Genomic DNA, 25,873 nt, shown 5'->3' with positions numbered 1-25,873 from the left:
AGCCACGGAGCGTTCTTGAAAGTTTCTGTCTTGTCAGCTGCTCTGCCCTGAAACCTTTTCATTCCACATTTGAAACCTTTATATTAATGAATAGTATCTTTTATGATGCTAACATCACTTCCAGTATGGTTTTAATATATTTCTACTTCCGACCAATGTTGAAGGTCGTGAACTCAATTAAGTGCCTTCTGCCCTTTGTTTTCTTATAGTTCCTCCTTGTGGCCTTTTCCTTCACAAGAGGGAGGAGAAGATGATAGATAACCACGCCATACTTGTCAGATTTGCTCCAAAAGAGCACCTGTTTGTTTAGGGGTTGGGGATGTCCGTGTTTAAAGGAGTGGTACTTAGAAGAAATCATCACCACACAAACTAGGCAACTCTCTTTTCATTTGATTCAAGAAAGACAGCTTCTGCTTTGACATTGTGTAAAATTAGTTCGCTTGATTTTTTAACTATTTTGGTTGACTTTTAAACTCTTGAAGGGCAAGAGATATCCAGCTGGGGCAGCAGATAGCCTTCCCCAGCCCTCAGCCCTGTGGAGGGCTGGAGGGGGGAGCGGGGGGCGGGACGCAGGGACCTGTGCCCTCTCCTGTGCTCTGGTGAGCCCTCTAGGAAGGAAGGTCCCAGGCGTCTTCTCACAAAAAGGCACGTGCCAACTTTCAAGTTCCTGTAGATCTGAGACTCACAGATAGCCAGTCTGTGTGCGTCTGTGTTGGAAGACACAAAACAAGCAGGGAGTGCTTTCTCTATCTGAGTTCTAGCATATTCTGTGACACAGAGAAATAGTAGGGAAGAAAATTTTTCCATATGAAGAAGAAATCAATTTCTATCTCCTTTCTTTCTCTTCCCTTCCCTCCCCTCCCTTCCCTTTCCCTCTTCCCTTCCTTTTCCCTTCTCTCCCTTCCTCTTCTCCATCCTTCCCTCCTTCTTCCCTCCCTCCTTCCTTTTCCTACCTTCCACAAACAAAATGCATGGTTCCAAGTTGAGAAATAAAGTTACTTGCTAGCATTTCTGCTGTCCACATTATTCTGTTGTATTTGAAAGCCAATGAATGACAAAGAATTATAGTGAAGGGGCTGGGAATATGGCCTAGTGGCAAGAGTGCTTGCCTCTTATACATGAAGCCCTGGGTTCGATTCCCCAGCACCACATATATAGAAAATGGCCAGAAGTGGCGCTGTGGCTCAAGTGGCAGAGTGCTAGCCTTGAGCAAAAAGAAGCCAGGGACAGTGCTCAGGCCCTGAGTCCAAGGACCAGGACTGGCCAAAAAGAAAAAAAGAATTATAGTGAATTATAGATCATTACTACTGCAGTTTGCATCAGACTTTGCCCTGACTCATGTGCGAATGTTGACGTGTGGGAAGAGGGGTTGTGTATTCCGATGCTTCTGTGTGTCTGATAGTTCAGGGGGAGGTGAGAAGAAAGGAATATTGAGAAAAAGAGCATTTCGACATTGCCTACGGTGACTAAGTGAAAAACACCCGCTCCACTGCTAGCCCCTCTCTTCTGTAGAATATTTTCGTGGCAATCAATAAAAATATTGGGGAATGAAGGAGTTAAATGCAAAGTGGAAAGGACCCGGGAGGGGTGTGTGGTAATGGGGACAGCTCAGTACACGGAAGGGGGTTTCATCTTGAAGGCCAGTTTCCAGTGGTAGAATCGTTACTGTCTTATGACAGCAGCCCTCGCTGGTGGTTCAGTCATCAAAGCCAAAAGTCCCCAGGGCATGTGATGAGGATGTGACATTTAAAAAGAATGTTTCCTTTCAGAAAGGGCTGTGTGTGCCTGTGAGGCTGCCTTACCTAAGGCAGGCCTTTCCACCCAGAGCCATCCTTGTTTCTAGGGCTGGCTGAACCCAGTGCCTCCTGCATGCTAATACCTCTGGGGACAGCCCCAGGTCCTACACCCCCTTAGAGAGAAGACACAGTGTTCCTGTTCACTCTCTTGTGACTTCGGACAGTCCATGGGGGACCCCTGGGAAGGCCCCCGAAGGAGTCCTGGGAACTGAGGTGAGGAATGCTGTAAAGCACTAACCAGTCTCCAAAATAAAACCTTTGGCTAGGCACCAGTGGCTCTCCCCTGTAATCCTAGCTACTCAGGAGGCTGAAACCTGGAGGACGATGGTTCAAAGCCAGTGTAGGCAGAAGAGTCCTTGGGATTCCCTCTCCACCTAACTAAGAGAATGCCATACTGGAGGTGCAGCCCCAGTGGTAGAGTGCCAGCCATGAGTGAAATAGTTGAGTGGAGAGTGTGGGTCCCGAGTTCAAGACCTCGTACTGGCAAGAAAAAAAATCTTCTTACCAACAGTATGTTGTTGGATCATATTTCCTGTAGACAAAGGAAAAGCATGGAGTGAGTCTCATTCTGGAGCATTTTGACTGGGTTTATAAATGGTGCTATGTTACAAGTGCAGCTAGCTCAGTGTCGCATGACTTACTTAGTCCTAGGTTTCAAGTGCTGTATGTTTTCATCATTGGGGTTTGGGACCTGTCATTTTCTATTAACAGAAAAATGCCTAAAAAGGGATTGTTATTCAAAAATGAATCATCCGTTCTTCTAAACTAAGGACAAATCAATCACCCTAAAATTATTTAAAAATGGCCCTTGGTTCTTCAAGCTGAACTTGTTTGTCTTGGAAGCTTCTGTGTGCATTTGTCCTTTGAGTCACCTGTTCCAGTTCTGAAACTGTCTATAGACATATGAGCCTCCGTAGAAAACAATACAGCCTTATAACTAACAGCAAAAGACAAAGTGAAAGCATGTCCCCAGAAAGGGTCTGGCTAAGTAAATATGACATACGCATGCAGTGGAACCACAGGCAACCAAAGGAAAGAAGGTCTGCTACAAAGCAGGGCGCCCGTGACTCACACCTGTAATCCTAGCTACGCTAGAGGATGAGATCTGAAGCATCACGATTCAAAGCCAGCCTAGTCAGAAAAGTCCCTGAATGGCTACCTCTAAAATAACCAGCAAAAAGCCTGTCTGTGTCCAGGGCTCAAGGGGTACAGCACCCACCCAGGCAAGGAAGCTGAGCAAGGTATGAGGCCCTAAGTTCAAACCTTGGTACATTTATCCATTGTAGACCAATCCTTTCTGGCCAGTTAGCTAACTCCAGATCCCATTCATATGAGGTTTTGGTGCTTGATTCCAAAATGCCCCTCCAAGACCCTTCCTTACAAAGGATCTAAGTGCAGAACCGTCAGCTCTTCACTCCCAGGCTGTGGCTACTACTCCAAACTCCTCCCCACCTCAGAGCCCCTGCATTCCTTGTCCCTTCCCTCCTGAGTAAACCTCCCTCTAGTTCTCACACGACAGGCTCCTCCTCGTCATTTAGATCTTGGGTCTAATGTTCCTTTCTCTCTTTTTTTTTTTTTGCCAGTCCTGGGCCTTGGACTCAGGGCCTGAGCACTGTCCCTGGCTTCTTCCCGCTCAAGGCTAGCACTCTGCCACTTGAGACACAGCGCCGCTTCTGGCCGTTTTCTGTATATGTGGTGCTGGGGAATCGAACCTAGGGCCTTGTGTATCCGAGGCAGGCACTCTTGCCACTAGGCCATATCCCCAGCCACTAATGTTCCTTTCTCAAAGAGGTTGTTCCTAACCTAAACAGAGGACCTCCAAACGCTCTCATATTAGCCAGTTTTCTACCCTTCCGAGTTTAAATATCATCTTTGCTTTTCACTACCTGTGTGACTGTGGACAGTTAAGTTAGTGCCTTGCATTCATCCTATTTTCCTCATTTTAGTTCTCTATTTTAAAGAGAGTATAAAGATTGAGAAAATTCCCAGATGCCTAGAAGGATGATTGGTATTTACTAGGCGTGCAGACAATTTTTTTTTATTTTTTTATTGTTTTATTGTTATAAAGGTGATTTACAGAGGGGTTACAGTTGTATAAGTCAAATAAAGACTACATTTCTATTGGACAATGTCACCCCTTCTTTAAGCTCTCTCAGTTTTTTCCTCCACCCCCCACCCACAAGTTGTGTAGTTCATTTTCAACATAGTATCTAGTGAGTACCACTGCTACCTTTGTTTAGCCTCTGTCTCTCCATTTCTGTGCCTCCAACATGCAGGCCCTTTTTAAGTGACTAGTTCTCTTGGAGTTGTTTAATGCATCCCAAGTCTCCACAGCAAGACTACAGGCACAACGTTAGCAAGGTAAAAGGCGCATAGCAAATGATCAGTGAACATTGCTTGAACTAAGCAATACCTGATCAGCTCATTGTAGATTGTTCAGAAACATGGTTTGCGTTCCTGAACCTTTTCTGCCAGGGCACGATTAGCTACGCAGGACGCCATGTCACTTGCTCAGTCCAGTTTCACTGGCCTGTCCCATCCCACACAGGCAAACTTCCTTCTTTGTGGTTAGGAATGCAACAAAAGGATATTGTTTGATTTATACCCATACCAAACTTAGTTTGCTGAATTTTAAAGTCCTTGACAGTAGCTCATGACTATAATCCTAGCTACTCAGGGGGCTGAGATCAGGGTTGCAGTTCAAAACCAACCCACACAGATGAATCTGAAAAATTTATTTCCAGTTAACCAACAAAAAGTTGGAAGCCAGAGACTTAGCTCAAGTGGTAGAATGCCAGCCTTGAGCAAAAAAGCCAAGCAGTAGTACAAGGCCCTGAGTTCAAGTCCCAGTACCAGCGTGCATGTGCCTGTACACACACACACACACACACACACACACACACACACACACACACACACACACACACATCTTCTGATACTTAGTATGGTCATTAGGAAAAATATTTATCTTTCTGAAGATGAACATAATCTTAAAATGTAAAAGTATGCTGTATCCTTTAGGAATGTTCATTATTTGCACCACCAAAAAAGTCATTGACCAGGTGGTATCACATCCTTCAGTCAGCTGTGGGTGGTGGGTGGCTCTGATTTGTAATCACTACTCAGGAGGCTGAGATCTGAGGATCATGGTTCAAAGCCAGCCAGAGGAAGGTCTATGAGACTCTTAACTCCCGTAAACCACACACACATAAAGCTGAAAGTGGAAGTGAAGTCATGGCACAAGTAATAGAGCACTAGCCTTGAGCACAAAAGCTTAGGGACAGTGCCCAGATCCAGAGTTCAGGCCCCAGGACCCCAAAAAAAGTAAACGCAAACAAAACGAATCCTAAAATTCAAAGGGAGGTATAATAGACCCCAACGAGCAAAAGAGCAGTGAGTGCTGGAGGTATCACGATCTCAGACGTCAGATTATACTACACAGCCACAGTCACCCAAACTGTGTGGTACTGGCCTTGAGCAAAAAGAAGCCAGGGGCTGGGGATATGGCCTAGTGGCAAGGGTGCTCGCCTCGTATACATTAGGTCCTAGGTTCAATTCCCCAGCACCACATATACAGAAAATGGCCAGAGTGCTAGCCTTGAGCAAAAAGAAGCCAGGAACAGTGCTCAGGCCCTGTGTCCAAGCCCAGGCCTGGCCAAAAAAAAAACCGTAACAAGTACATGAGAAAAGCAACATATGAAGAATAGGCTTCAGGGACAGGTATAGTGGTTCACACCTATGATCCCAGCTACTGGAAAGGTGGAGATTGAGAAGGCTGTGGTTAGAGTTCAATCCAGGCAGAAGGTGAGATCTTCCTCAATCGATGGAGGCCACGCTACGTCCATTTGTCTTCTCTGTATGACTTTCAGCAGTGTGTCTGACTACTCCTCCCCCCACCGCCAAGAAGGAGAGGCGCCTACTGATACCTGGTCTAGAGAGCTATATTGTCTCCTATAGGCTTTCACATTAGAGAGCTTCTCTGGAACCTGCCATTACCCCATGCCTTGTCTCCTTGCCCAGGGGATTCACCCGGGCCCGTTTCCCTGGGATGGTACCAGCCAGGCTGAAGGGTACCCCAGGGTGATGCAGCCACTGGGGATCCATGGAGTTCCAGCTGTGCTGTGTGCGCATTGCCTGCCCAAGTCCCCTCAGGCTACTGGCACTGCCAGCCACTTCTCTAAATAGCCAGAAAGTGGAGAAATCCAGTGACAGTTTCTTCCTTCTCCTCACTATTGGGCCCTTTTTTGTGTCCAGAATTATTTGGATATGAAGTGCCTCCAAGTGTATCATCCAACCTTTTTTCTCATTCAACCCCTAAGTCTCTATATATTTGTATTTTGAAAATAGTTATTTATCCTGCAAAGCCCATCAATTTCACTCACGTTTTAGAAGTTATTTCAGATAAAATGAGTCTAGTCTTGCCTGTGATGAGTCTCTTCACATTGGACATAAGCAGAGGCTGAGAGAGAGTAAGTGACTTACAGTTTCCGCAAGAACCCAAGTGTCCTGGCACCTGGTCTAGTATTGTCCTGATATGCTCAACAAGTGAAATGCTGGCATCATGGAGTCAGTTCACACCCCTCTTGCACGGTATTAGTAGAACAGGCAGGTACTGGTAGCTCACACCTGTAATCTCAACTACTCAGGAGGCTGAACTCTGAGGATCACAGTTTGCAGCCAGTCCAAACAGGAAAGACCGTGTGACTCTTACCTCCAATTACCCACCTAAAAACCTAAAGTCGAGCTGTGGCTCAAGTAGTGGAGTGCTCACCTTGAGCACCAGGCCAAGTTCAAGCCCCACAATTAAAAAAAAGAAAAAGTAGGCACAAGTCACAACTATTCTCTTTACCTATCCAAGTGTGTTCTTAGGTCCCATCGGTGTCTGTGAAATGCTTGATGACTCACCGCCCTCAGCCCCAACGCACAGCGTGCGTCTTCTCAGCGTCTCCTCACGTCGGCCTTCTGTAGTAGCATCCTCCCCTCAGCCCGGTAGCCGCAGGACACCCACGATTTCCGGCTGATGTTTAAAAGTTGAAGTCACTGACTTGCAAAATGAGAAGCTGTTTTGGAGATCTTGTTGTTTTCAGGATTTTGCATCTTAGAGCATTGTTAACACAGAAAAGCTGCAGTTTTAAGAAAGTAAAACAATAGTGTCATTTACTCAGCATCAGGATGTGATAGCAGACTTCACCACCCCCCCACAAAACCCCGCTACCATATGTCCACACAAGCTCTCTTAGGCATGGGAAGGAAGGAATCAGTGATCCCATATTCTTATTTTGTTTTATTTAGTTATTAGTGCTGTTACTGGGGCTTTAACTCAGGACCTGGGCACTGCCCCAAGGGTTTTTTTGCTCAGGGCTGGCTGGCCCTATTACCACTTAAGCCACTTCTGGCTCCACTTCTGGCTTTTAGTGATTAATAAGAGTCTCACAGACTTCCTTGTCAGGGCTAGCTTTGAACTTTCATCCTCAAATCCCAACCTCCTCAGTAGCTAGAAGAACAGGCATGAGCCACGAGCATCTGACATTACTCCCATTTTTGTATTAGGAGAGAGGCCCAGAAAGATCAAGGCAAACTCTGTGTGCTTCATATTCACACAGTGCTAAATATCAGCCTGTAGGAAGTCCAGCTGAACTTTGGGAGTTCATTTTACTGATTTGGCAACATTTCTATGTTATCTGAAATATCAAAATAAGAAGTAAAATAGAAATATTTGGCATGAAATAGCAACCACTGGGATATAATAGCTGTACCATCTTTTTTGCAATAGTGGGAAACTCAGCTGAGCAGCTGCTAATGTTGACGGGTCCCCCTTCTTGTTTCCCCAGGCGCAGTGAACCTACAGGCCGCCCTCACTCTTGGCATACAACCAAATTTGGAGAGTACCAACCTGATGCCAGCATGATGCAGATATCTCAGGGCACAATGGGCCCTCCTTGGCACCAAAGCTATCACTCCAGGTAAGTGTCCGCACCGGAGACCGGCAGGTTGGTCTCAGATGTCATATTCCCAGACAAGAACACTTTCTGTGGCTTGAGAACATTGTACCCTGAGTATCACGTCGCTGTCTGCTACTTTCTTTAGCCCCTTAAACTCCATCTCCAATGAGCAAAAAGCCTGTCTGGAGCCATGGCTGAGGTATTAAGCCGAGAGAGAGCAAGGACCTAAATTCAGCAACAGATTGTGTCTGTTTCTTAATCTGATTGTTGCTGCACATACACTTAAACTCTCTATTTGGTTTTTCTCCCTTTGCTAAAGCAGTTTTCTCAGCATAGCTCAGCAACAGACTCAAATAGGAGAGAACATTTTAGTACATACATAATTACATGTAATCGTGTGTGTGTGTGTGTGTGTGTGTGTGTACACTTGTATGCATTTGTGCCATTACCGAGACTTGAACTTGAGGCCTCTTGATCTTGTCTGGCTTTTGTGCAACCACTCTTATCACTTGATCTATGCCTCTACTCCAGCTTTTCTGCTAGTTAATTGGAGTCTCTTTCTGTCCTGGCTAGCTTTGAACCTTGATCTTCAAATCTCAGTCTCCTGAGTAGTTTGGATTACAGGCGTGAGCTGTTAGTGCCTAGCTGTGAGTTTTCATTGAGGGGGTCTTAGAATCCCCAACATTTCATGAAGTTTTGTAAAGCAAATATTAACTGTTTTACAGATGAGGAAATTGAAACTTGGAAAGATTAATTTGTCCAAAGTCAAACAACTTGATCAGTACTTGACAGGAGCCAGGTTCCAAAGTTTTTGTATATAACTGCTAGGTTACACTCCTGTTTTCAGGTTTTGCTGTGCTGGTCGGGGCTTAGTCAAGAAAGATCCTATACAAATGAAAGGACTTAAGCGAAAGAGAAAGAACCTAGCCATTGAGTCATAAGAAAGAGAACTCAGGACTCCTCACTTATTGAAGAAACAATCTGATCCCAAGAGCCAGATTCCACAGTGCGTCACTTTCAGGAAATGGTATTGGTGGGGAGTGGAAAGGTCAAAAGGAAAATTACTACATACAAATGAGATACAAGTATTGGAGAGAGAGAGAGAGAGAGGGAGGGAGGGAGGGAGGGAGGGAGGGAGAGAGGACATGCATGTAAGCTTCTGCCATTTGGCAAGGCCAGAACTAAACCAGAGCCTGTAATGCTCACGTCTGCTCAAGAGCCAGGGCCCTCTCACTGGTGGACACTGGATAGAAGACCCAGCATATAGAGTAAGCTTCCGGCCACAGGAGGGAATGATTTCTAGTGCCCCCTCCCACGGCAGGTACGGCACCCTGGATTTATATACTTGGAGGTAGTCTTGAGGAGGTGAGAGGTAGGAGGGAAGAACAACACGGAGCTAGAGAACTGGGTTTTTAAGTCAGACCTCAGTTTAAAACTCATTCACCTGCTATTGTATGAGCTTTAGCAGGTCACTTAATCTTTTTGATCTTAGCTTCATTTTCTACCAAGTGAAATTAAGCCGAGTATTGGTGATGTGAGCTACCAGCTACTCCTCGCTACTTAGGAGGTTAACATCAGAAGATCACAGTTTGCCACCAGCCTGGGCAGGGAAGTCCATGAGACTCTTATCTCCAATTAATCACCAAAACAAAGATGGCTGTGGCCCATCTGTGGTAGAGCACTAGTCTTGAGTGAAAAACCTAAGGGACGACCGACAGGCCCTGAGTTCAAGTTCCAGTATCAGCACAAAAACACATTATTACATACTTAGCTAGTAAGACATCACATTTACTCAGGCCTTGAGTTAAAAAAAAATAGTGTCTTTTTTGTTGAATCATTGTGAAGATTAAATAAATAATAAATGAAAGTTATAACTATCAGGCTGAGGGCTTACACCAGCACACACTTACAATTGTGGGTGTGTACTAACAGTCCTACTACAAGGGGGCCCTTTGGAGCCTCCTCACCCCTGACCTTCTTAGGAAGCCTCAAATATGAACTCTTCCTGGGACTTCTGACCCCCAAATAAAAAGACACCTACTCTACAACAGAAACAAGACCACTGCCATCAATTCTTGTGGTCCCTGCTTGCGGTTATTATAGGGAGCTCCGGCAGGCCTCGGGAAGCAGTGGAGCTGGCATCACAAGTATAGGGACCATGCCAGTCCCCACAATGCAAGTTGATGTGCCCTGGTACCATGTCCACCACCTGCCCCTCTGATGCCAGGCTGTTGACATGGAAGTACCCAATCACCACAGAAGGGGGACAGGACAGCCTAGATGACCCCTACCACCACAGACACGTACATCCTATCTGGCCCCAGCTCAAGTCACCCTGGGGGCTGTTCGTTCCATGCTGTGAGCTCGCAGCTCTGGCATAGGCTTCATTGCCCTGGCTGTGCCCTAGGGCTCTGGGAGTGGCAGTGCAGGTGGTGAAGTGCTCCAGGTGTGTTCTGAAGAGCACTGGGCATCTAGAGGTCTAAGTCAATTGGCTGCTTTCCCTCTTTCAGCCCTAGTTAGTTCCCCAAACACAGTCTCAGGCCTAAGTTCAAGGATATGTTTCTCATTAGAAAAGGAGAACAAGGATAGGAAGGGTGGAGTAAGGCAAAAGAGAGAGAGAAATACAGAGGTACTGAGGAGGATGTATTTCTTGGTCTATAAACCAGGCTGGACTTGGAGATCACACACACACACGTGTACTGGGCTTAAACTTAGGGCCTTGCTTCCTCACTTGGCTTTTTTGCTCAAGGCCGACACTACCGCCTGAGGTTACACTTTTGCTTCTGACTTTTTGCTGGTTAACTGGAGATAAGAGCCTCACAGACTTTTCTGTTCTGGCTGGCTACAAACTCAGATCTTTAGATCTTATCCTCCTGAGTAGGTAGGCTTATAGGCATGAGCCATTAGCACCCAGCAATTTCACTGAAATTTTCTCAACTGCTGAAGCCAGATCATTGCCACTGTCTTTTTGCTGCCTATGCTACTACTGTATTAAAATGCTGAAGGATACCATAACATGTATGTAGTTCAGCCCTCTGATTAGAGAGAGACAGAATTACATTTTCAAAATATTAACCTACCAGCCAGGCGCCAGTGGTTCACACCTGTAATCCTAGGTACTCAGAATCGCAGTTTGAAGCCAGCCCCAGCAGGTGTCTGTGAGACTCTTATCTCGAACTACTCAGAAAAAGGTAGAAGTGGCACTGTGGCTCAAGTGGTAGAACACTAGCCTTGGGCCAAAGAAGCTCAGAGACAGCACCTAGGCCCAGAGTTCAAGCCCTGGGACTGGAAAAAAAAAATACTAACCTATCAGTATGTAGTTAGTGATTCATTCATCAGCAGAAATGAGTCCCCACTCTGAAATGGTTTCTTGGTCTGAGAGTAGAAGAGAATGAGCTATTAAAGGCTCCCACCCTGCAATGCTTGTGTTTCAAAGTGTGACTCATAGAGTGATTACTCCTTAATGCTCCTTGGAAAAAATTGCTAGGGACAAATAATGTAGAAAATATTGCTTAGTATATTTATTTGCCTCTCAAGATCAACATAAGACTCAGAAGTCTTACAATAAATAAAAGTGTTTAGCTTATTTAGCTCACTGTTTTCCAAGCATATTTAATCATCTAAGGAATTGATTTTCATTAAGTACATTTAGGGAAATGTTTCCATATACTCTATTTAAAAATACTTTGAGACACACAAAATAGATGAATATACGTGACTGCATTTATCTGCCACCAAATTAACAACGTATTATTGTGTATGCTTCAAATCTTTTTTGGGTTGAACTGAAGTCTTCCATCTAACCAGAATTATAACCTTTATTTCATAATGTCAAGTAGTGCTCAGGAATACAAAGAAAACAAAGAGACAGAATGTAAGCAGAACAAGGATGGTATTCAGTGCCAGGAAAAGTCTGGTTGAAAGCAGCTAGTACAAAGGCTCTGGGGCAGGAATGTATCTCATGTGTTTAGTTACAGTTAGGAAGCCATTATGCTAGAATCCAGTGAACAAGAAGGAAGCAGTGGACCGTGTGGTTAAGGACTGTGATGCACCTAAGACAGCCTCGCTGTCCTCACGGTAGGAAGGCTGTTGGGATTGTGACAGTATTGAAACCACCATCCCAAATTATTCTACTCCACCCCCACCCGTTAATGCCACCACCGATGCGGGAATGGTAAAGTTAAAAGAAAACAGTTTTTCCAGACAGTAGTGGGAACACGTGTTCCATATTTCCCAGGCAAAATCTGGCTATAATTTATATTTCTAGGCAGTTTGTAGTTTGAAATATTCGTGATAGCATTTTAGCCATTCAGTTTTGTTGAGAGAGAGAGAGTTTCTAAACTAGGTATAAATTATTCTTTCAGTAGAAGACTGATCAAATTTGGGGGCGAGGGGCAGATTCAGTAGTAGTTACCTCCTGAAATTGGTGAGTGAGGCAGCCCTCATAGACCAACTGCTTCCTTTTCCTGTGAACATAGTTGGTCTGAATCTTCTGTCGGAAATAAAAGGAGGCATAATGGGTAATATAGAATGTTCTCCAGCTTGGCACTCTTGTAACACATTTCCTCATATAGGGGGGAATTGGGAAAGTAAAAGAGGTGTTCAACAAAATCTAGTCATGACTCATGCCTTGTAATTGAAGGCCAAGTCTGACTTTTCCTAAGCTGGCCAGTTTGGGAGCCATCTCCCCCCTCTCTTTTTGAGTTTAGTATCTGTCCCTCTAAAGGCAGAATGCTCCTTTCAATGAGTTGACTTTCTCTAAGAAGAAAATTGCATTCTGTTGAGGTAACTTGCTGAAAATGAGTGTCTTTTCATTGAATTTCATCATTAGTTATGACTCAGAATGTGTTTTTTCAAACCTTTTGACATTCTCTAGAGACATTTCAACCATCAAACACCATTACAAAGCTGGGCACTGCTGACTCATGCCTGTAATCCTAGCTGCTGCTCAGGAAGCTGAGATGGTTCAAAGCCAGCCCAGGCAACAAAAGACTGAGACTCTTATCTCCAATTAACCAATAAAAAGCCACAAGTGGAATGTGGCTAAAGTAATAAAGGGCTAGCCTTGAATGAAAAGCTAAGAAATAGTACCCACGTCCTGAATTCAAGCTCTATTATCAGCACAAAAGCATCAATAAAAAATAAAATACCCATACATTATTATACACCTCCAAAAAGACGTCATTATTTACTTACATTGAATTTAGAGATGTAATAACTCCATGAATTTTTAATAGTCTTAAAAATACCTTTTCACTTAAGAATGTAAATTCTAGGTAAGAACTTAAAATGATTTACCTTTCTTTGGGGAACAGTAAATTACAAATGTTGGAAATCTAGAGATTGCTATTGATTGTTGAACCATTTATTCCTTCCAATATTGCATATGGGCACATATATACACACACATACATATGTATATGAGTGTGTGTGTACACACACACGTAAACACATACTTCTTTCCTCCCTTCTCTTCCTCTTGCTGGTTATTGAACCCAGGATTTTATACGTGGTAGGCAGGTGCTCTACCACTAAGCTTATACTCAGCCTGGCACTAGTAGATATTTTAGAGCACTTTGGAGTTTGTGACAAACCTGAAAGTACAGAGATGTCCCACATACTCCCTGGCCCTGACACATGTGCACTGTCCTCCATATCGACACGCCCTCCAGAGTGGCACTTCTGCCAACAGTTCCTAACAGTGACCGTGAACCTGAATTATCACTCCAAGTCCGGAGCTTACATTGGGGTTCACGGTTGTACATTCTATGAGTTTGTACAACTTTTATGATGACAGGTATGCAGTGTTGTTAAATAAACATGACTGAACTATTTCATTGAGCTAAAAGTCTCATGTTCTTCTAATTCATCCTTCCCATCTACCTTGGAAACCACTGGTCTATTTACTATCTCCATATTTTTTGCTTTTTCCAAAATTGTATAAAGTTGGAATCATACAAAATATAGCCTTTTATCAAATGGTAGAGTGCTAGCAAAGAAAAGCTCAGGGACAGCACTCAGGCCCTGAGTTCCAAGCCCTCGGGACTGGCCAAAAACAAAACAGAATATAGCCTTTTAAAGTTGGGCTTGCATTTGGTAATGTGCATTTAAATTACATGTATGTCTCTTCAGGGATTGACAGCTCATTTCTTTTCAGAGCTGAGTAATATTCCATTGACTAGCTGTGCCCTAGTTCATTTTTTCACCTGTTTCAGGACATCATGGTTGGTTCCAGGTTGTGTGGTAAATAGGAAGGAAATGCTATAAATATCCATGTGCAGGTCTTGGTACCAAAAAAAAAAAATTCAGCTTCTTTGAGTAAAGACCAAACAGAGTTTTTATTTGTCAGATTTTCCTTATAACAAAATACCTGAAGCAAGCTACTTTCCAAAGAAATGGGTACATGTAGTACAAAGATGTGGAGGCTGAAAGTCCAAAATTAAGCCCTTAGTTTGTCTTTGGTAAAGACCTAACTGTAGATGGCAATACAACATGGGGAAGGCATGTGGGGGATAGAGGTCACACATCTTGAAACAGGAAGCCAGAGAGAAGTTCCGGGATTAGGTTTGTTCTTAGAACAACTCTCCACAGAGCTTCCAACAGAAATAGCTTACTCTCTTCCATAGGTAACATTCGACGACTCCCACTAGGCCCTCCCTAGGAATCAATCTTTGAACACATGAACACAGCCCAAAACCCATGGCAGAGGGTGATTGCTGGATACATTCAGAAATCTAGAGTATCTTTAGTGGTGTAAAGAACTGCCAGACTGTCTTTCAGAATGGCAGCGCATCTTCTGTTCCCAGGTAATGAGTGGGTGTTCCTGTTGCTCTACATCCTGATCAGAATTTGCTGTCTTATATATAGCTCCTGATCTTAGACATTTTAGTTACTATACAATGGTATCTTACTGTTTTAACTTGGCAACTCCCTAATGACAAATGGAATAGAGCATCTTTTCATAATGTTTATTTATCAACTCTTGTCTCTTCTTGGGTGGAATCTTTGCCCTGTTGTTTTTTTTTTTTTAATCAAGTTCATGTTTATTGTTGGGTTTTGAGAGTCCCCTGTTGCAGTATATTTTGAGTTTATGATTAAAGCTCTTCATAAGTAGTATTGTTTTGAGGGAACTGTCTGGGGTATACAATGCCTAGATGAAGATTCCTTTCCCCTCTCCCAAGCCAGGGTCAGAAAACCCACCTGCAGAAACTTGTTAATGCAATTCTGATCCTCTTTAATGGATATGGGGGCTTGGGAAGTCATTCATAGGTGATTAAGACTTCTTTTAAAGCCTTCTTATCCTTTCCTCTGTCTCATCATTTTCTGATTCTCATCTCTGTATTTCTCTCACTCAGCTTTGGGTTAGCTTCTCACTGCAAACAAATTGTCTCTTATACAGTGTTAATTCCAGGAATATTGCCAGGATGTAGCTTTCAATTCCTTAAAAAGGAAAGATATTAACTAAAGTCATACACCCCGTGCTCATAAGTTTTCTTCGGCCCTCACGTGCCTGTTCTCTTACTCAGCTTGCCTCCTTTTTCCTCTCATCCTCAATAGACACAAAATTTCAGCCTCTGTCACTTTCCCTCCCTCCTCTCTTTTCTCTCTCCTCTCTCAGCACATGCAGAATGTTGATTCCAGCACGGCAGATCACATCAACGTGCTGCCTGTATCCAAGGCCACATGACTTCCTCTGCGCATCCCTTCTCCTAGCTACTCTGGATGATTCATTAGCGGTACACAGGCTACAGCATTGGGTAGTTAATCCTAGTGATGACACAGTGAAGCTGAACAAGGCCCAAATATGGCCCTTTTTACCAACCTTTTCAAAATCCAAACATCTTACATAACAGTACGTTTATAAGCTGGGTCTTGTGCCTGGGGACCTACTAAATAGCTCCCCAGAGGTACTGACTGCTTTGTCTTCCTTTCTTCTAGCTCCTCTACAAGTGACCTCTCCAGCTATGACCATGCTTATCTGAGGCGGAGCCCTGACCAGTGCAGCTCCCAGGGAAGCATGGAAAGCCTGGAGCCCAGTGGGGGATACTCGGCCTGCCATCTTCTTTCCCCAGCCAAGTCTACCAGCAGCATTGACCAGCTCAGCCACCTCCATAACAAGAGAGACTCGGCCTACAGCTCTTTCTCCACCAGTTCTAGCATCCTAGAGTACCCGCCCCCTGGTGTCACCAGCCGAGAGCGGTCAGGCTCCATGGACGCCACTTCTGCTCGAGGGGGCCTCCTAGAGGGGATGAGACAGGCAGACATCCGCTATGTTAAGACAGTCTATGATCCCCGGAGGGGGATCTCAGCAGAGTATGAGGTCAACTCTTCAGACCTGCTGCTTCCAGGTCGGGAGGCCCGCACACCAGCAGATGATCAGGGCCATGATAAATGGCATAGCACTTCTAGGAGCAAGGGAGCACCAGCCCCGTCCTGGAGCCACCAGTGCACCAGTTCCTTCGAGACTGGCCCTGACAACCTGCCCCATAAAGTGGGTGCACCGCAGCCCCCAACTCGGAGCGACAGTTATGCAGCCTTTCGGCATCGAGAACGACCTAGCTCTTGGTCTAGCCTTGATCAGAAGCGCTTCTGCCGGTCTCAGGCAAACTCTTCTTCGGGCTCCTTGAAATCTCCATTCATAGAGGAGCAGCTGCATACCGTCCTAGAGAAGAGTCCAGAAAACAGCCCCCCAGTGAAGCCCAAGCATAATTATATTCAGAAGGCCCAGCCTGGCCAACCTCTGCTGCCAACTGGCATCTACCCCGTACCCTCCCCAGAGCCACACTTTGCCCAGGTGCCCCAGCCTTCTGTGAGCAGCAATGGTACGCTCTACCCTGCACTGGCCAAGGAGAGTGGATATCCAGACACCTCTCAGGGAGCTTGCAACACGATGGCTGCCTTTGATGAGAATGGAAACCAAAATGGAGCTAGCAGACCTGGGTTTGCCTTCTTCCAGCCCTTAGACCCTGATTCACTGTCCCCGGTGGAGAGGAAGTCAGAAACCACAGCCAAATATGTCCCCTACAAAGTCCATTTTCCTTCAGTGCCTGAAAACGAGGAGGATTCCTCCCTAAAGAGACATCCCATAGCTCCCGAAGGCAACAGTGTTCACTACAATGAGAGAGCGAGCACTCACAGCCACCAACCGTGTTCTAATCACCACAACCTCAAATCTCAGGCCCAGGCCTGGCAAGTGGGGGGCGACAGGAGGGCTTCTAGGCTCCCGGAGCCCTGGGAGAATGATTTCCAGGAAGATCACAATGCCAACCTCAGGCAGAAGCTGGACAGAGAAGGCCTAAGCCACGGCCAGCCAGGTAGCTTTGGCAGGACCAAGTCAACCTTCTCATCTCTCCAGAACATTCCAGAGAGTCTGAGAAAACAAAGCAGCCTAGAACTGGCCGAGGGAGCCCCGGAGAGTTACCCCGCTGGCAGGGCTACCTGTGCAGTCCACACCCAGGTGGAAGACTCTGGAAGGAAGGCACTCCCTGAGCGCCGAGGCCACCAGGACAGGCCCGTGTCCTGTCCCAGGCCCGAGGGGAGGCCCGGTAGCTCACCCTCCACCCGCCACGCGGATCCGAGCTACCAAGAGCCTCCCACCCCGCCGTACCAGCCGACGGGCAGCCTGGGCCGGAGACTCAGCTCCGGCAGCCTGTCGGCCCTGCAGGGCTTCCAGTACCGGAGCCCCCACTGCTCGGTGCTGGAGAAGGTGTCCAAGTTCGAGCAGCGGGAGCCGGGGAGCCGCCGGCCGCCCAGCGCGGGCGGCTCCGCCCAGGGCCTCCCCCACCGGCGGGCCCCCACGCCCCGTGCCTCCGGGGGCGGCCCCGGGGAGGCCGCGGGGCCCCCGGGCGTCCAGGGCCGGGAGCCCGGGCGGGAGGCGGCCGCGGGGCCGCGCGAGGCCCGCCTGCTGCGCAGCCAGAGCACCTTCCAGCTGTCGGGCCGGGCCGGCCGGGACCCCCGCCGCGGGGCCCGAGGACGGGCCGCCCGACGCGCCCTTCAGCCGCACCTACCGCAACAGCATCAAGGACGCGCAGTCCCGGGTGCTGGGCGCCACCTCCTTCCGCCGCCGGGACCTGGAGCCCGGAGCCCCCGGCGGCCCCGGGCCCGGGCGGCCGCGGCCCGCCTCGGCCCACGTGGGGCTGCGGGGCCCGGAGGCGCCGGCCGCGGCCTCGCCGCACACGCCGCGGGAGCGCCACAGCGTGACCCCGGCCGAGCCCGCGCCCGCGCCCGCCGCCCCCCGCCGGGGCCCGCGCCGGCGCCTCACCCTGGAGCAGAAGAAGCGCTCGTACTCGGAGCCCGAGAGGATGAACGAGGTGGGGGTGGCGGAGGAGGCCGCGCCCCGCGCCGCGCCGCGCCGCCCCGAGAGCAGCGTGGCCGACCGGCGCCGCCTCTTCGAGCGCGACGGCCCGGCCGGCTCCACGCTCGGCCTGTCGGGGCCCGAGCTGAAGCAGTTCCAGCAGAGCGCGCTGGCCGACTACATCGAGCGCAAGACCGGCCGGCGCCCCGCCGCGGCCCCCGACGCCCCGGAGCCCGGCCGGCAGCCCCGCCCGGAGGCCGCCCTCGCCCCGCCGGCCGCCCTCGCCCCGCCGCCCGCGCCCCGGGACCGCAGCGGCTCCTTCGCCTGCGCGGGCGCGCGCGCCCCCCGGGCCCCCCGGGGCGCCCCGCCGCCCGACCGGAGCCCCGGAGCGCCCTCGCCCTGGGGGGCCGCGGCCCGCGGGGCCGGGAAGTCCCTGTCGGCCGAGGACCTGCTGGAGCGCCCGGCCGCCCGGCCCGTCCCCGTCCACGTGCGGTCCAGGTCGTCCCCCGCCGCGGACCCGAAGGGCCAGGTAGGTGCGGCCCCGGCGGCCCCTCGACGGCCGCGTGGTGGCGAGCACACCGCCGAGCCTTCGGGGGTTAGGGACGGAATAGTGCGGCCCCAAAGTGGCCGCGGAGCTCCCCGCCGCGCCTCAGGGCTTCCCCGCCATCTGTCCCTAACTATGGTCCACGTGGAGTAACCCTCATCCTCACAGCACACCCGTGCGGGGGGAATAGACTGCCCCTCTCCTGCCTCTCTCTCTCTCTCTCTCTCTCTCTCTCTCTCTCTCTCTCTCTCTCTCTCTCTCTCTCTCTCTCTCTCTCTCTCTCTCTCTCTCTCTGTCTCTCTCTGTCTCTCTCTGTCTCTCTCTCTCTGTCTCTCTCTCTGTGTCTCTGTCTCTCTCTCTCTGTCTGTCTGTCTCTCTCTCTCTCTCCCCTCACCTGACCTCTGAAGAAGGAAAAGTAGATTTTTAAGATCTCATGTTCATTTTCCAGTGAAGTTTCTAAACGAAGCAAAGATTTCATCATGTTCTCCCCCCCCCCCCCCCGAAATTTCAAGCGAGCCTGAGTATTTGGACTCGAGAAGTTTGTTGGTTTTCCCAATCCTCACTCCTTCTCTGGCTCTACTTTTGGACATCAGAGGCCAGGCCCCTCAGTTCCCTTCCCAGCGAAGGTGTTAGGAATTCCTGTGGGTTAGCCGGGGGAGAAAGAACACCCCTCCATTACTCCTGGTTAGATCTGCCTGTGTCCTCTGCAGAAAGTCAACCGTTCCTCAAGGGTTTGCGGAGCTTATGTTGTTTGAAAAAATGCCGGGTTCGAGGGTTGAAGGAAACACAAAGAAAATAGAACTTGTGCTTTGCCAGGCGGACAACTGAGCAAAGAATATACTGGAGGAGTAGAGATAAGCCTGATGAAACAAGAGAGGAAGAGATTTATTTTAACTGAGGAAACTTCTGAAGGAGATTGGATTTGAACCAGGTGCTAAAAGATGGGCAAGACATGGACAGGGATTTGGGAATGCACTAACAGGAGGAAAGCACTTTTAGACAAAGATTTAATAGTTGGCAACTAGGAAGTACGCATTGTTTTTTGAAATACATAGTCACACACATAGCCTTCTGAGAGAAAATTCTGTTCTTTGCCAGATACTTTCTGCTCAGAATTATCCAGAGATGTGTTCTTCCAGTATAAATCCACACCCCACCCACAAATACACATTTTTTTTTTTGCCAGTCCTGGGCTTGAACTCAGGGCCTGAGCACTGTCCCTGGCTTCTTTTTGCTCAAGGCTAGCACTCTGCCACTTGAGCCACAGCGCCACTTCTGGCCTTGTCTATATATGTGGTGCTGAGGAATTGAACCCAGGTCTTCATGTATATGAGTCAAGCACTCTTGCCACTAGGCCATACTCTCAGCCCCTCACAAATACACATTTATAAGCCTTCCATGGCCTTTTTCCTCCCTTCTGAGTGAAAAGCAGAGCTAATTTCCACTCCTTACTCTACCATTAAAACTCATGTAAAATTCATATGTATACTATGATATTTTAGCTTTATGGACACCAGTATTTGACTGATACCATGTCAAACATTTTCTCTCTGTCTCCCAGTATTGTAAAGAAGATAGAAATTCTTAGGTGAGAGCCCATTAGCTTCCATTTTTCTGCTTCCGAAAATTGGCTGGATGACCATGAATGCTATTTTTTTTTTTTTTGCCTTTTCCTCTAAATATTTCACAAGCCTGACTTGTTGGGAAATAGAGTTAAGTAAAAACATAGGTGTTATAGAAAATGAACAGACTCCCACAAGCCCCCACTAAGTATATTATTTGGAAAAACTTCAAAATAACTGAATGCAGAATGTCTAAGATGGCCTTTAAATAAAGAGAATACCACACATACATATGCCATTTAGGAAATATGAAGCCATGGGGGAAAAGCATTCAAAAGGAAATACTGTTTTTGTGCTGCTTTGTACCAATACATTCTGGAAAAAATCCTTGTGCTTCCTTCTCTCATTCCCTGCCTCTCCCCCCCCGCCCCCCAACCCGGCAGCCTGCACTTAGCCTGAGAAACAGCCCTCCAGGGTCTGCTCTTCCCATGCTGTTCCTTAACTCTTCTTATCTGCAGGTAAAACAAAATAATTAAAACCCATCCAGCAACCAGCACTAGCCCAAGAAAAACAGCCTCCCTCCCCTAGGGTTTGCTCTTTGCAATGCCCTAATTCCCTTATTTGTGCTTAAAATAAAATAATTAAAGTCCATCCAGCACTAGCCTAAGAGACAGATTCCAGCCCCCAGGATCTGCTCTTCGCATACTGTTCAGTAACTTCCTTATTTGTGATTAAAACAAAATAGCTAAAGGTGAAACTAGGGGCTGAGGATATAGACCAGTAATAGGACACTCAGTTGATGCATACAAGGTCCTAGATTTCAATCCCAAGCATTAACAACAAAAGAAATGAATCTTATCCTGTAACTAGTTACTTGTTCAAAATATATTCTGATTTGATTTTTTAATAGATTCTAAGAACTCTACTATCACCAATAAACTTTTGTGAAAGTTTATTATTACATATTTTTCTCATCATAGAGAACTTCTACAAGTTGAGTGACCTTGTAGAGAATGAGTTAAAATGAAAATGTGGGTTCTTCTTTGTGGTACTGGCTTATTTTAAGTGTCCCCAACATCTTTGCTCTTGCCAATCAAATGCTAATGCAGCAGGGTTTTTATGAGTTTCTTTTGTTTCTTACTGGACTTTGTATTTTAGGCTTTGTGCTTGCTAGGCAGACACTCTATCACTTGAGCCACTTCTTTAAGCCTTCTTTTTTTTTTATTTTTACTTTCTTGGTATTAGAGTTGGTATTTCTTGTTATTGTCATAGATATTCAGCAGGTACTCTGCCATTGTCAGCATTTGGTGAGGGACTACTTCTCAGAATTCCCTTAGTGTGGACACTCTGTCTCCAGAAGCAAGTCATGATGGGAATCCGTTCCCCATATGACAGTTGTTCTCAGCCTCAAATAATGACCGAACTGCAAATAGCCAGAGATCTGCTCATATATTTGGCAAGGTTGAGCCTCTCCCTTTAGCTAGCTCGGTGTCCTGTCTAAAACATTTTTTGGCTTTAAATTCCTCCTCATTTGAACAGTGTAATTATAGAACCAGGTAGATAGTAAGGATGAAGCTTAAGAGCACGCCTTACTAACTTTGTGTAGACCTTGGAAAACTTAAACTCTTGAAAGTGGGTAGGCCCTGCAGAGCAGTAGAAAAAGACTCAAATGTTCTCCTTCAATGTTAAATTTGCCCCTCTTTTTTGCATAGACGAAAATATAGCAGAGCATCTAAATAGCAGCCCTTGGGAGAAATAAGATCACTGGTGAGAATTTATTTCCAGATGCTGAGTGAGCAGCTTCTCTGATTCTCAGTATTTGGGAGGACAGACATTCACTTTGTGATGGTGTAACAGACCTTGTTTAGCTGCTGAGGAAATTGTCCAATCAACATTGGGCACCAAAGGGCTGGATTCTAGCTCAGCTAGTAAGCCCTTTCTAGCACCTCTCAATACGCAGTCATTTAAGTTTAGGCATAGTTAACAGTCAACTTCCTACAGTTACGGGGCTCGAGGGAGGGGGTTCCACGTTCCTCCAAGAGTCCACCACTCAGAGACAGTCTCAAGCAAAAAGATGGATTTATTGGGGAAGCAAAAAGCGAACTGACCAGCCAGGGACGCAGCACAGACTCAGGAGCTAACACTGTGACCCCGAGCAGTCCTCAATTTGGGGTTATAAAGGCAAATACCACATGGTTATGCCAGGCCACACGCAGGTGGCCAGTGAGGTTACAACACTTACAGAGAAACTGCATAGTCATGCCAGGCCACAGGCAGGTGGCCAGTGGAGTTACAACCTGCCACATAGTATCTGTTTGAACTAACCTATCATTGTGGTCCAAATTGGGACACATCTCTGGTGTTTGGTAAACAAGTGTTTTCAGGGTCCCCTCACAAAGCAAGCGGACGGACGTGAGTGGGATTGTTAAGCCTCAACTATTGCACTTACTCATGGGGTGTGTTGGAGGGATTAGGTCGCTCCTTCCTGGAAGGGCACAGGTTTTAACCTTGACCGTTCCACAATGCAGGTGGTCAAGCAGTTTACATAGTCTTACCCCAGCGAAGGGGACCTTTCCTGGATTTGGAGCAGATAGGGCACACATCTCTCAACCCTAAAGCTCTGGGGTGGGGGAAATCTTAGTGAAGATGGAGTCAGCTTCTGCTCTCCTTAACTAATCTGAGATAGAGTCAGTCTGACTCTACCCTCAACACTATGAAGTGTGAAGATACAAGTAGATTAACCATAATCAAATTTTTACCGTGTGCCCACCAGTTGTTATACTAAGCATAAAGTATAACACCCGTAAGTGCTGTGGCTTAAGTGGTAAAGGACTATTAGCCTTGAGCAAAAAAGCAAAGGAACAGTGCCCAGGTGCTGAGTTCAATTCCTAGTAATAGCTCTGTGTGTGTGTGTGTGTGTGTGTCATTAGTGCAATTACATATATCAGTGTAACTATATATATGCCCTAGTAATAATATATACATACATGTATTATATGTATATGTATCAGTGGAATTACTTATGTATTATTACCTCTGTGTTAAAGAAGAGGATTAGAGGTCCAGGGAAGGTAAGAAATTGGCCCGAGTGGGTTGAAAATCATGATTTGACCCTATACACTGACCTCAGAGTCCTTTAAGTCCCTATGCTATGCTGACTTGCGAATAGAGGCTCAAATAGGGGAGGGAAGCGAGAATCAAACAGCTTACCTCCTGTCATACAGTGAAATTATTTCATGTTTACACTTATCCATTACTATAACACTTAAATGGGATTTTTCATATGGATGTCTTAATTTTAAAAGATTTCTATGCCATGGAGATATTAGAATGCCTTAACATGGGACCAAAGAATGAGGATTGGGATTCAATACACTTACAATGCTAAGTTTGCAAGTATTTTTTAAATCAGTTTTGAGATAATTGACAAAAATAAATACCCACCAAGTTGGTATAATTCTGTGCCTGATATTTCTCTCATAATACATTTCTCCACTCTAATATATTCTTTATAGAAAATATCGAAAATGCAATGAGAAGTTGGGTGCCAGCAGTTCATATCTGTATTCTAGGTACTCAGGAGGCTGAGGTCTGAGGTTTGATATTCAAGGCCAGCTCTAGCAAGAAGGTCCATGAGACATCTCTAGTTAACCACCAAAAAGCTGGAAATGGAGCTGTGGCTCAAGTGGTAGAGTGCTAGCCTTGAGCAAAAGAGTTCAGGGACAACACATGGCTCTGAGTTCAAGCCTCAGGACTAATTCCAAAAAAAAAGGGGGGGGGTATGAAAAGGAAAAATACAACGAGAATTTAGACTCCATGGGCTTTTGGTTTGGAAATGCATTTTCCTTAAGTTCAAATGGTTTGGTTTACAGGAAATTTAAAGAATTTTCTCTCCAACCTAGTACTAAATCTGACTTCCTTTATTTTATGCATACTCAGATAAACAACAAAGTTGACACTCAGGGGCCACATCATTTGGATACAGAAGTTAGGTTCATTTCATACTAAAATGCAAAGGATATAAACATATATAAACTTTACTGCTCTGGGAGTTCAAATGGGGCTGGGGCTTATTCCAGATGATGACTGACAAAGTGGCATATCCATGTCAACAGAGGATAGGGGAGAGGGGGAGGGTATAAAAGACCAGAAGGTTTTATGAGGCACAGAAATTTCTGTAGGCTGATTTTCTTCTCTGAGCAAGTGCTCAAGCCCCCCCACCCCCCCCCCCACCCTCTCTCTCTTTCCAGGCGCATAACTCATAGATTGCAAAGTACTTAATGGTGCCTCAGAATACTTGAGATTTTTCTCAGGATTCAATAATCCTCCATTTCCTGTCAGTTCTCATGCTTCCTTCCTGCCATTGGACTTGTTATTGTCATCTGCATTTCAAGGAGTGCAGTCATTTGAACTCTGGGAGATAATCAGACTTCTGCTTGGAAACATTTTCTCTAGGGTAGATACATAGAAGTTCAAATCCTGACTGCCACTTTGGGTCTTGAGCCTATCTCCTGGTTGGTGCTGTGGAGATAGTAATACTACCTAGAACTTTAACAACTAAAAGATACAAAGTATATGGGAGTGCTGCCACAGTACTTGACAATACTGAAGAATAAACTAAGCTTCCTTCCTCCTCCCTGCACCCTACTGGCTAATTGCAAACACCTATTTATTGGTAATTAGGCTGTGCCTTTGTTGTCTTTCAAGGATGTGCTCTTGGGGGAGGACAGTGGCTTTGGTTTTGTGAAGAATCCCTGTGACCCGGCTGACTCTGGATCTAGGTATGTATATGTGCTTCTGATGCCCTCTGCCTGTGCATGCTCTCGGGGTTAATCTACTCCTGGTCCTTTAGACGGGAGCTGGAAATGGGACATGATGTTGAATAACATTGGAGGCTGCCTTTTCAATAGCCTGTGGGAAACATTTCATTTATTTATAAGTTGAATTTTTCCAAGAATGACCAAATGTCATTCTTAGAAATGGGCTTTGAGTGAGTGCTGTTGAGGAAACATTTGATTTCTATCAAATTGGCTGTCAAGATTGTTAATGGTGATGCTTCTCTAATAGATAATTGGTGACTTGCACACATGGGGCCTTGCTTGTATGGGCAATCTCTCTGGGGGGGGGGTGCGTGCGCATGCGTGCACTCGTGTGCACGCGTGTGCACACGCGCAGGTCAGATCTGGTGACAGAAGATCCAGAGAAGGTGTAGGCATTCCCAGAACTGCTTCATGGAGCAAGACAAATGTACAGGAAGCCACCTGAGTGAACAATGACCTCTCATAATCAGGAGAGAGAAAAGGCAGCAAGAAGTCATTTAAGAAAACCAGTTTGCCTTCAAAATCATGTCTTCTGAGTGGAAAGGTTTAATAGACAATTTTTTAAAAACAATTTGTACTATGTACTCACAGCTTAGTAAATACAGATGTCCCAAGAAGGTTTTCCTTGGGGCTTGGGATGTGGCCTAGTGGTAGAGTGCTTGCCTCGTATGCATGAAGCCTTGGGTTCAATTCCTTAGCACCACACATATAGAAAAAGCCAGAAGTGGCGCTGTGGCTCAAGTGGCAGAGTGCTAGCCTTGAGCGGGAAGAAGCCAGGGACAGTGCTCAGGCCCTGAGTCCAAGGCCCAGGACTGGGGAAAAAAAAAAAAAAAAAGAGGGTTTTCCTTGAACTACAATCCATAGTTTTATAGTTTTAGTGCTACAGCCTCATAGAGCTGTCTGCTATCATAAATT

The 25,873-nt window shown here is 46.4% G+C and overlaps 1 protein-coding gene across 1 annotated transcript in view; it reads left to right on the top strand.

Moving 5' to 3' along the window:
• Window positions 1-25,873, top strand: part of Shroom3 (shroom family member 3) — a 118,565-nt gene that overhangs the window by 73,744 nt on the left and 18,948 nt on the right. Inside the window, 4 exon segments of the mRNA XM_048364846.1 lie at window positions 7,628-7,759; window positions 15,677-17,695; window positions 17,697-18,561; window positions 24,846-24,919. Of these exon segments, the coding sequence (XP_048220803.1) occupies window positions 7,628-7,759; window positions 15,677-17,695; window positions 17,697-18,561; window positions 24,846-24,919 (3,090 nt within the window).

Source organism: Perognathus longimembris, chromosome 16 (assembly GCF_023159225.1).
Source record: "Perognathus longimembris pacificus isolate PPM17 chromosome 16, ASM2315922v1, whole genome shotgun sequence".
In the NCBI taxonomy this organism is placed as follows: domain Eukaryota; kingdom Metazoa; phylum Chordata; class Mammalia; order Rodentia; family Heteromyidae; genus Perognathus; species Perognathus longimembris.
Note: the sequence above shows the minus strand (reverse complement) of the source record. Positions and strands in the feature narration are given on the sequence as shown.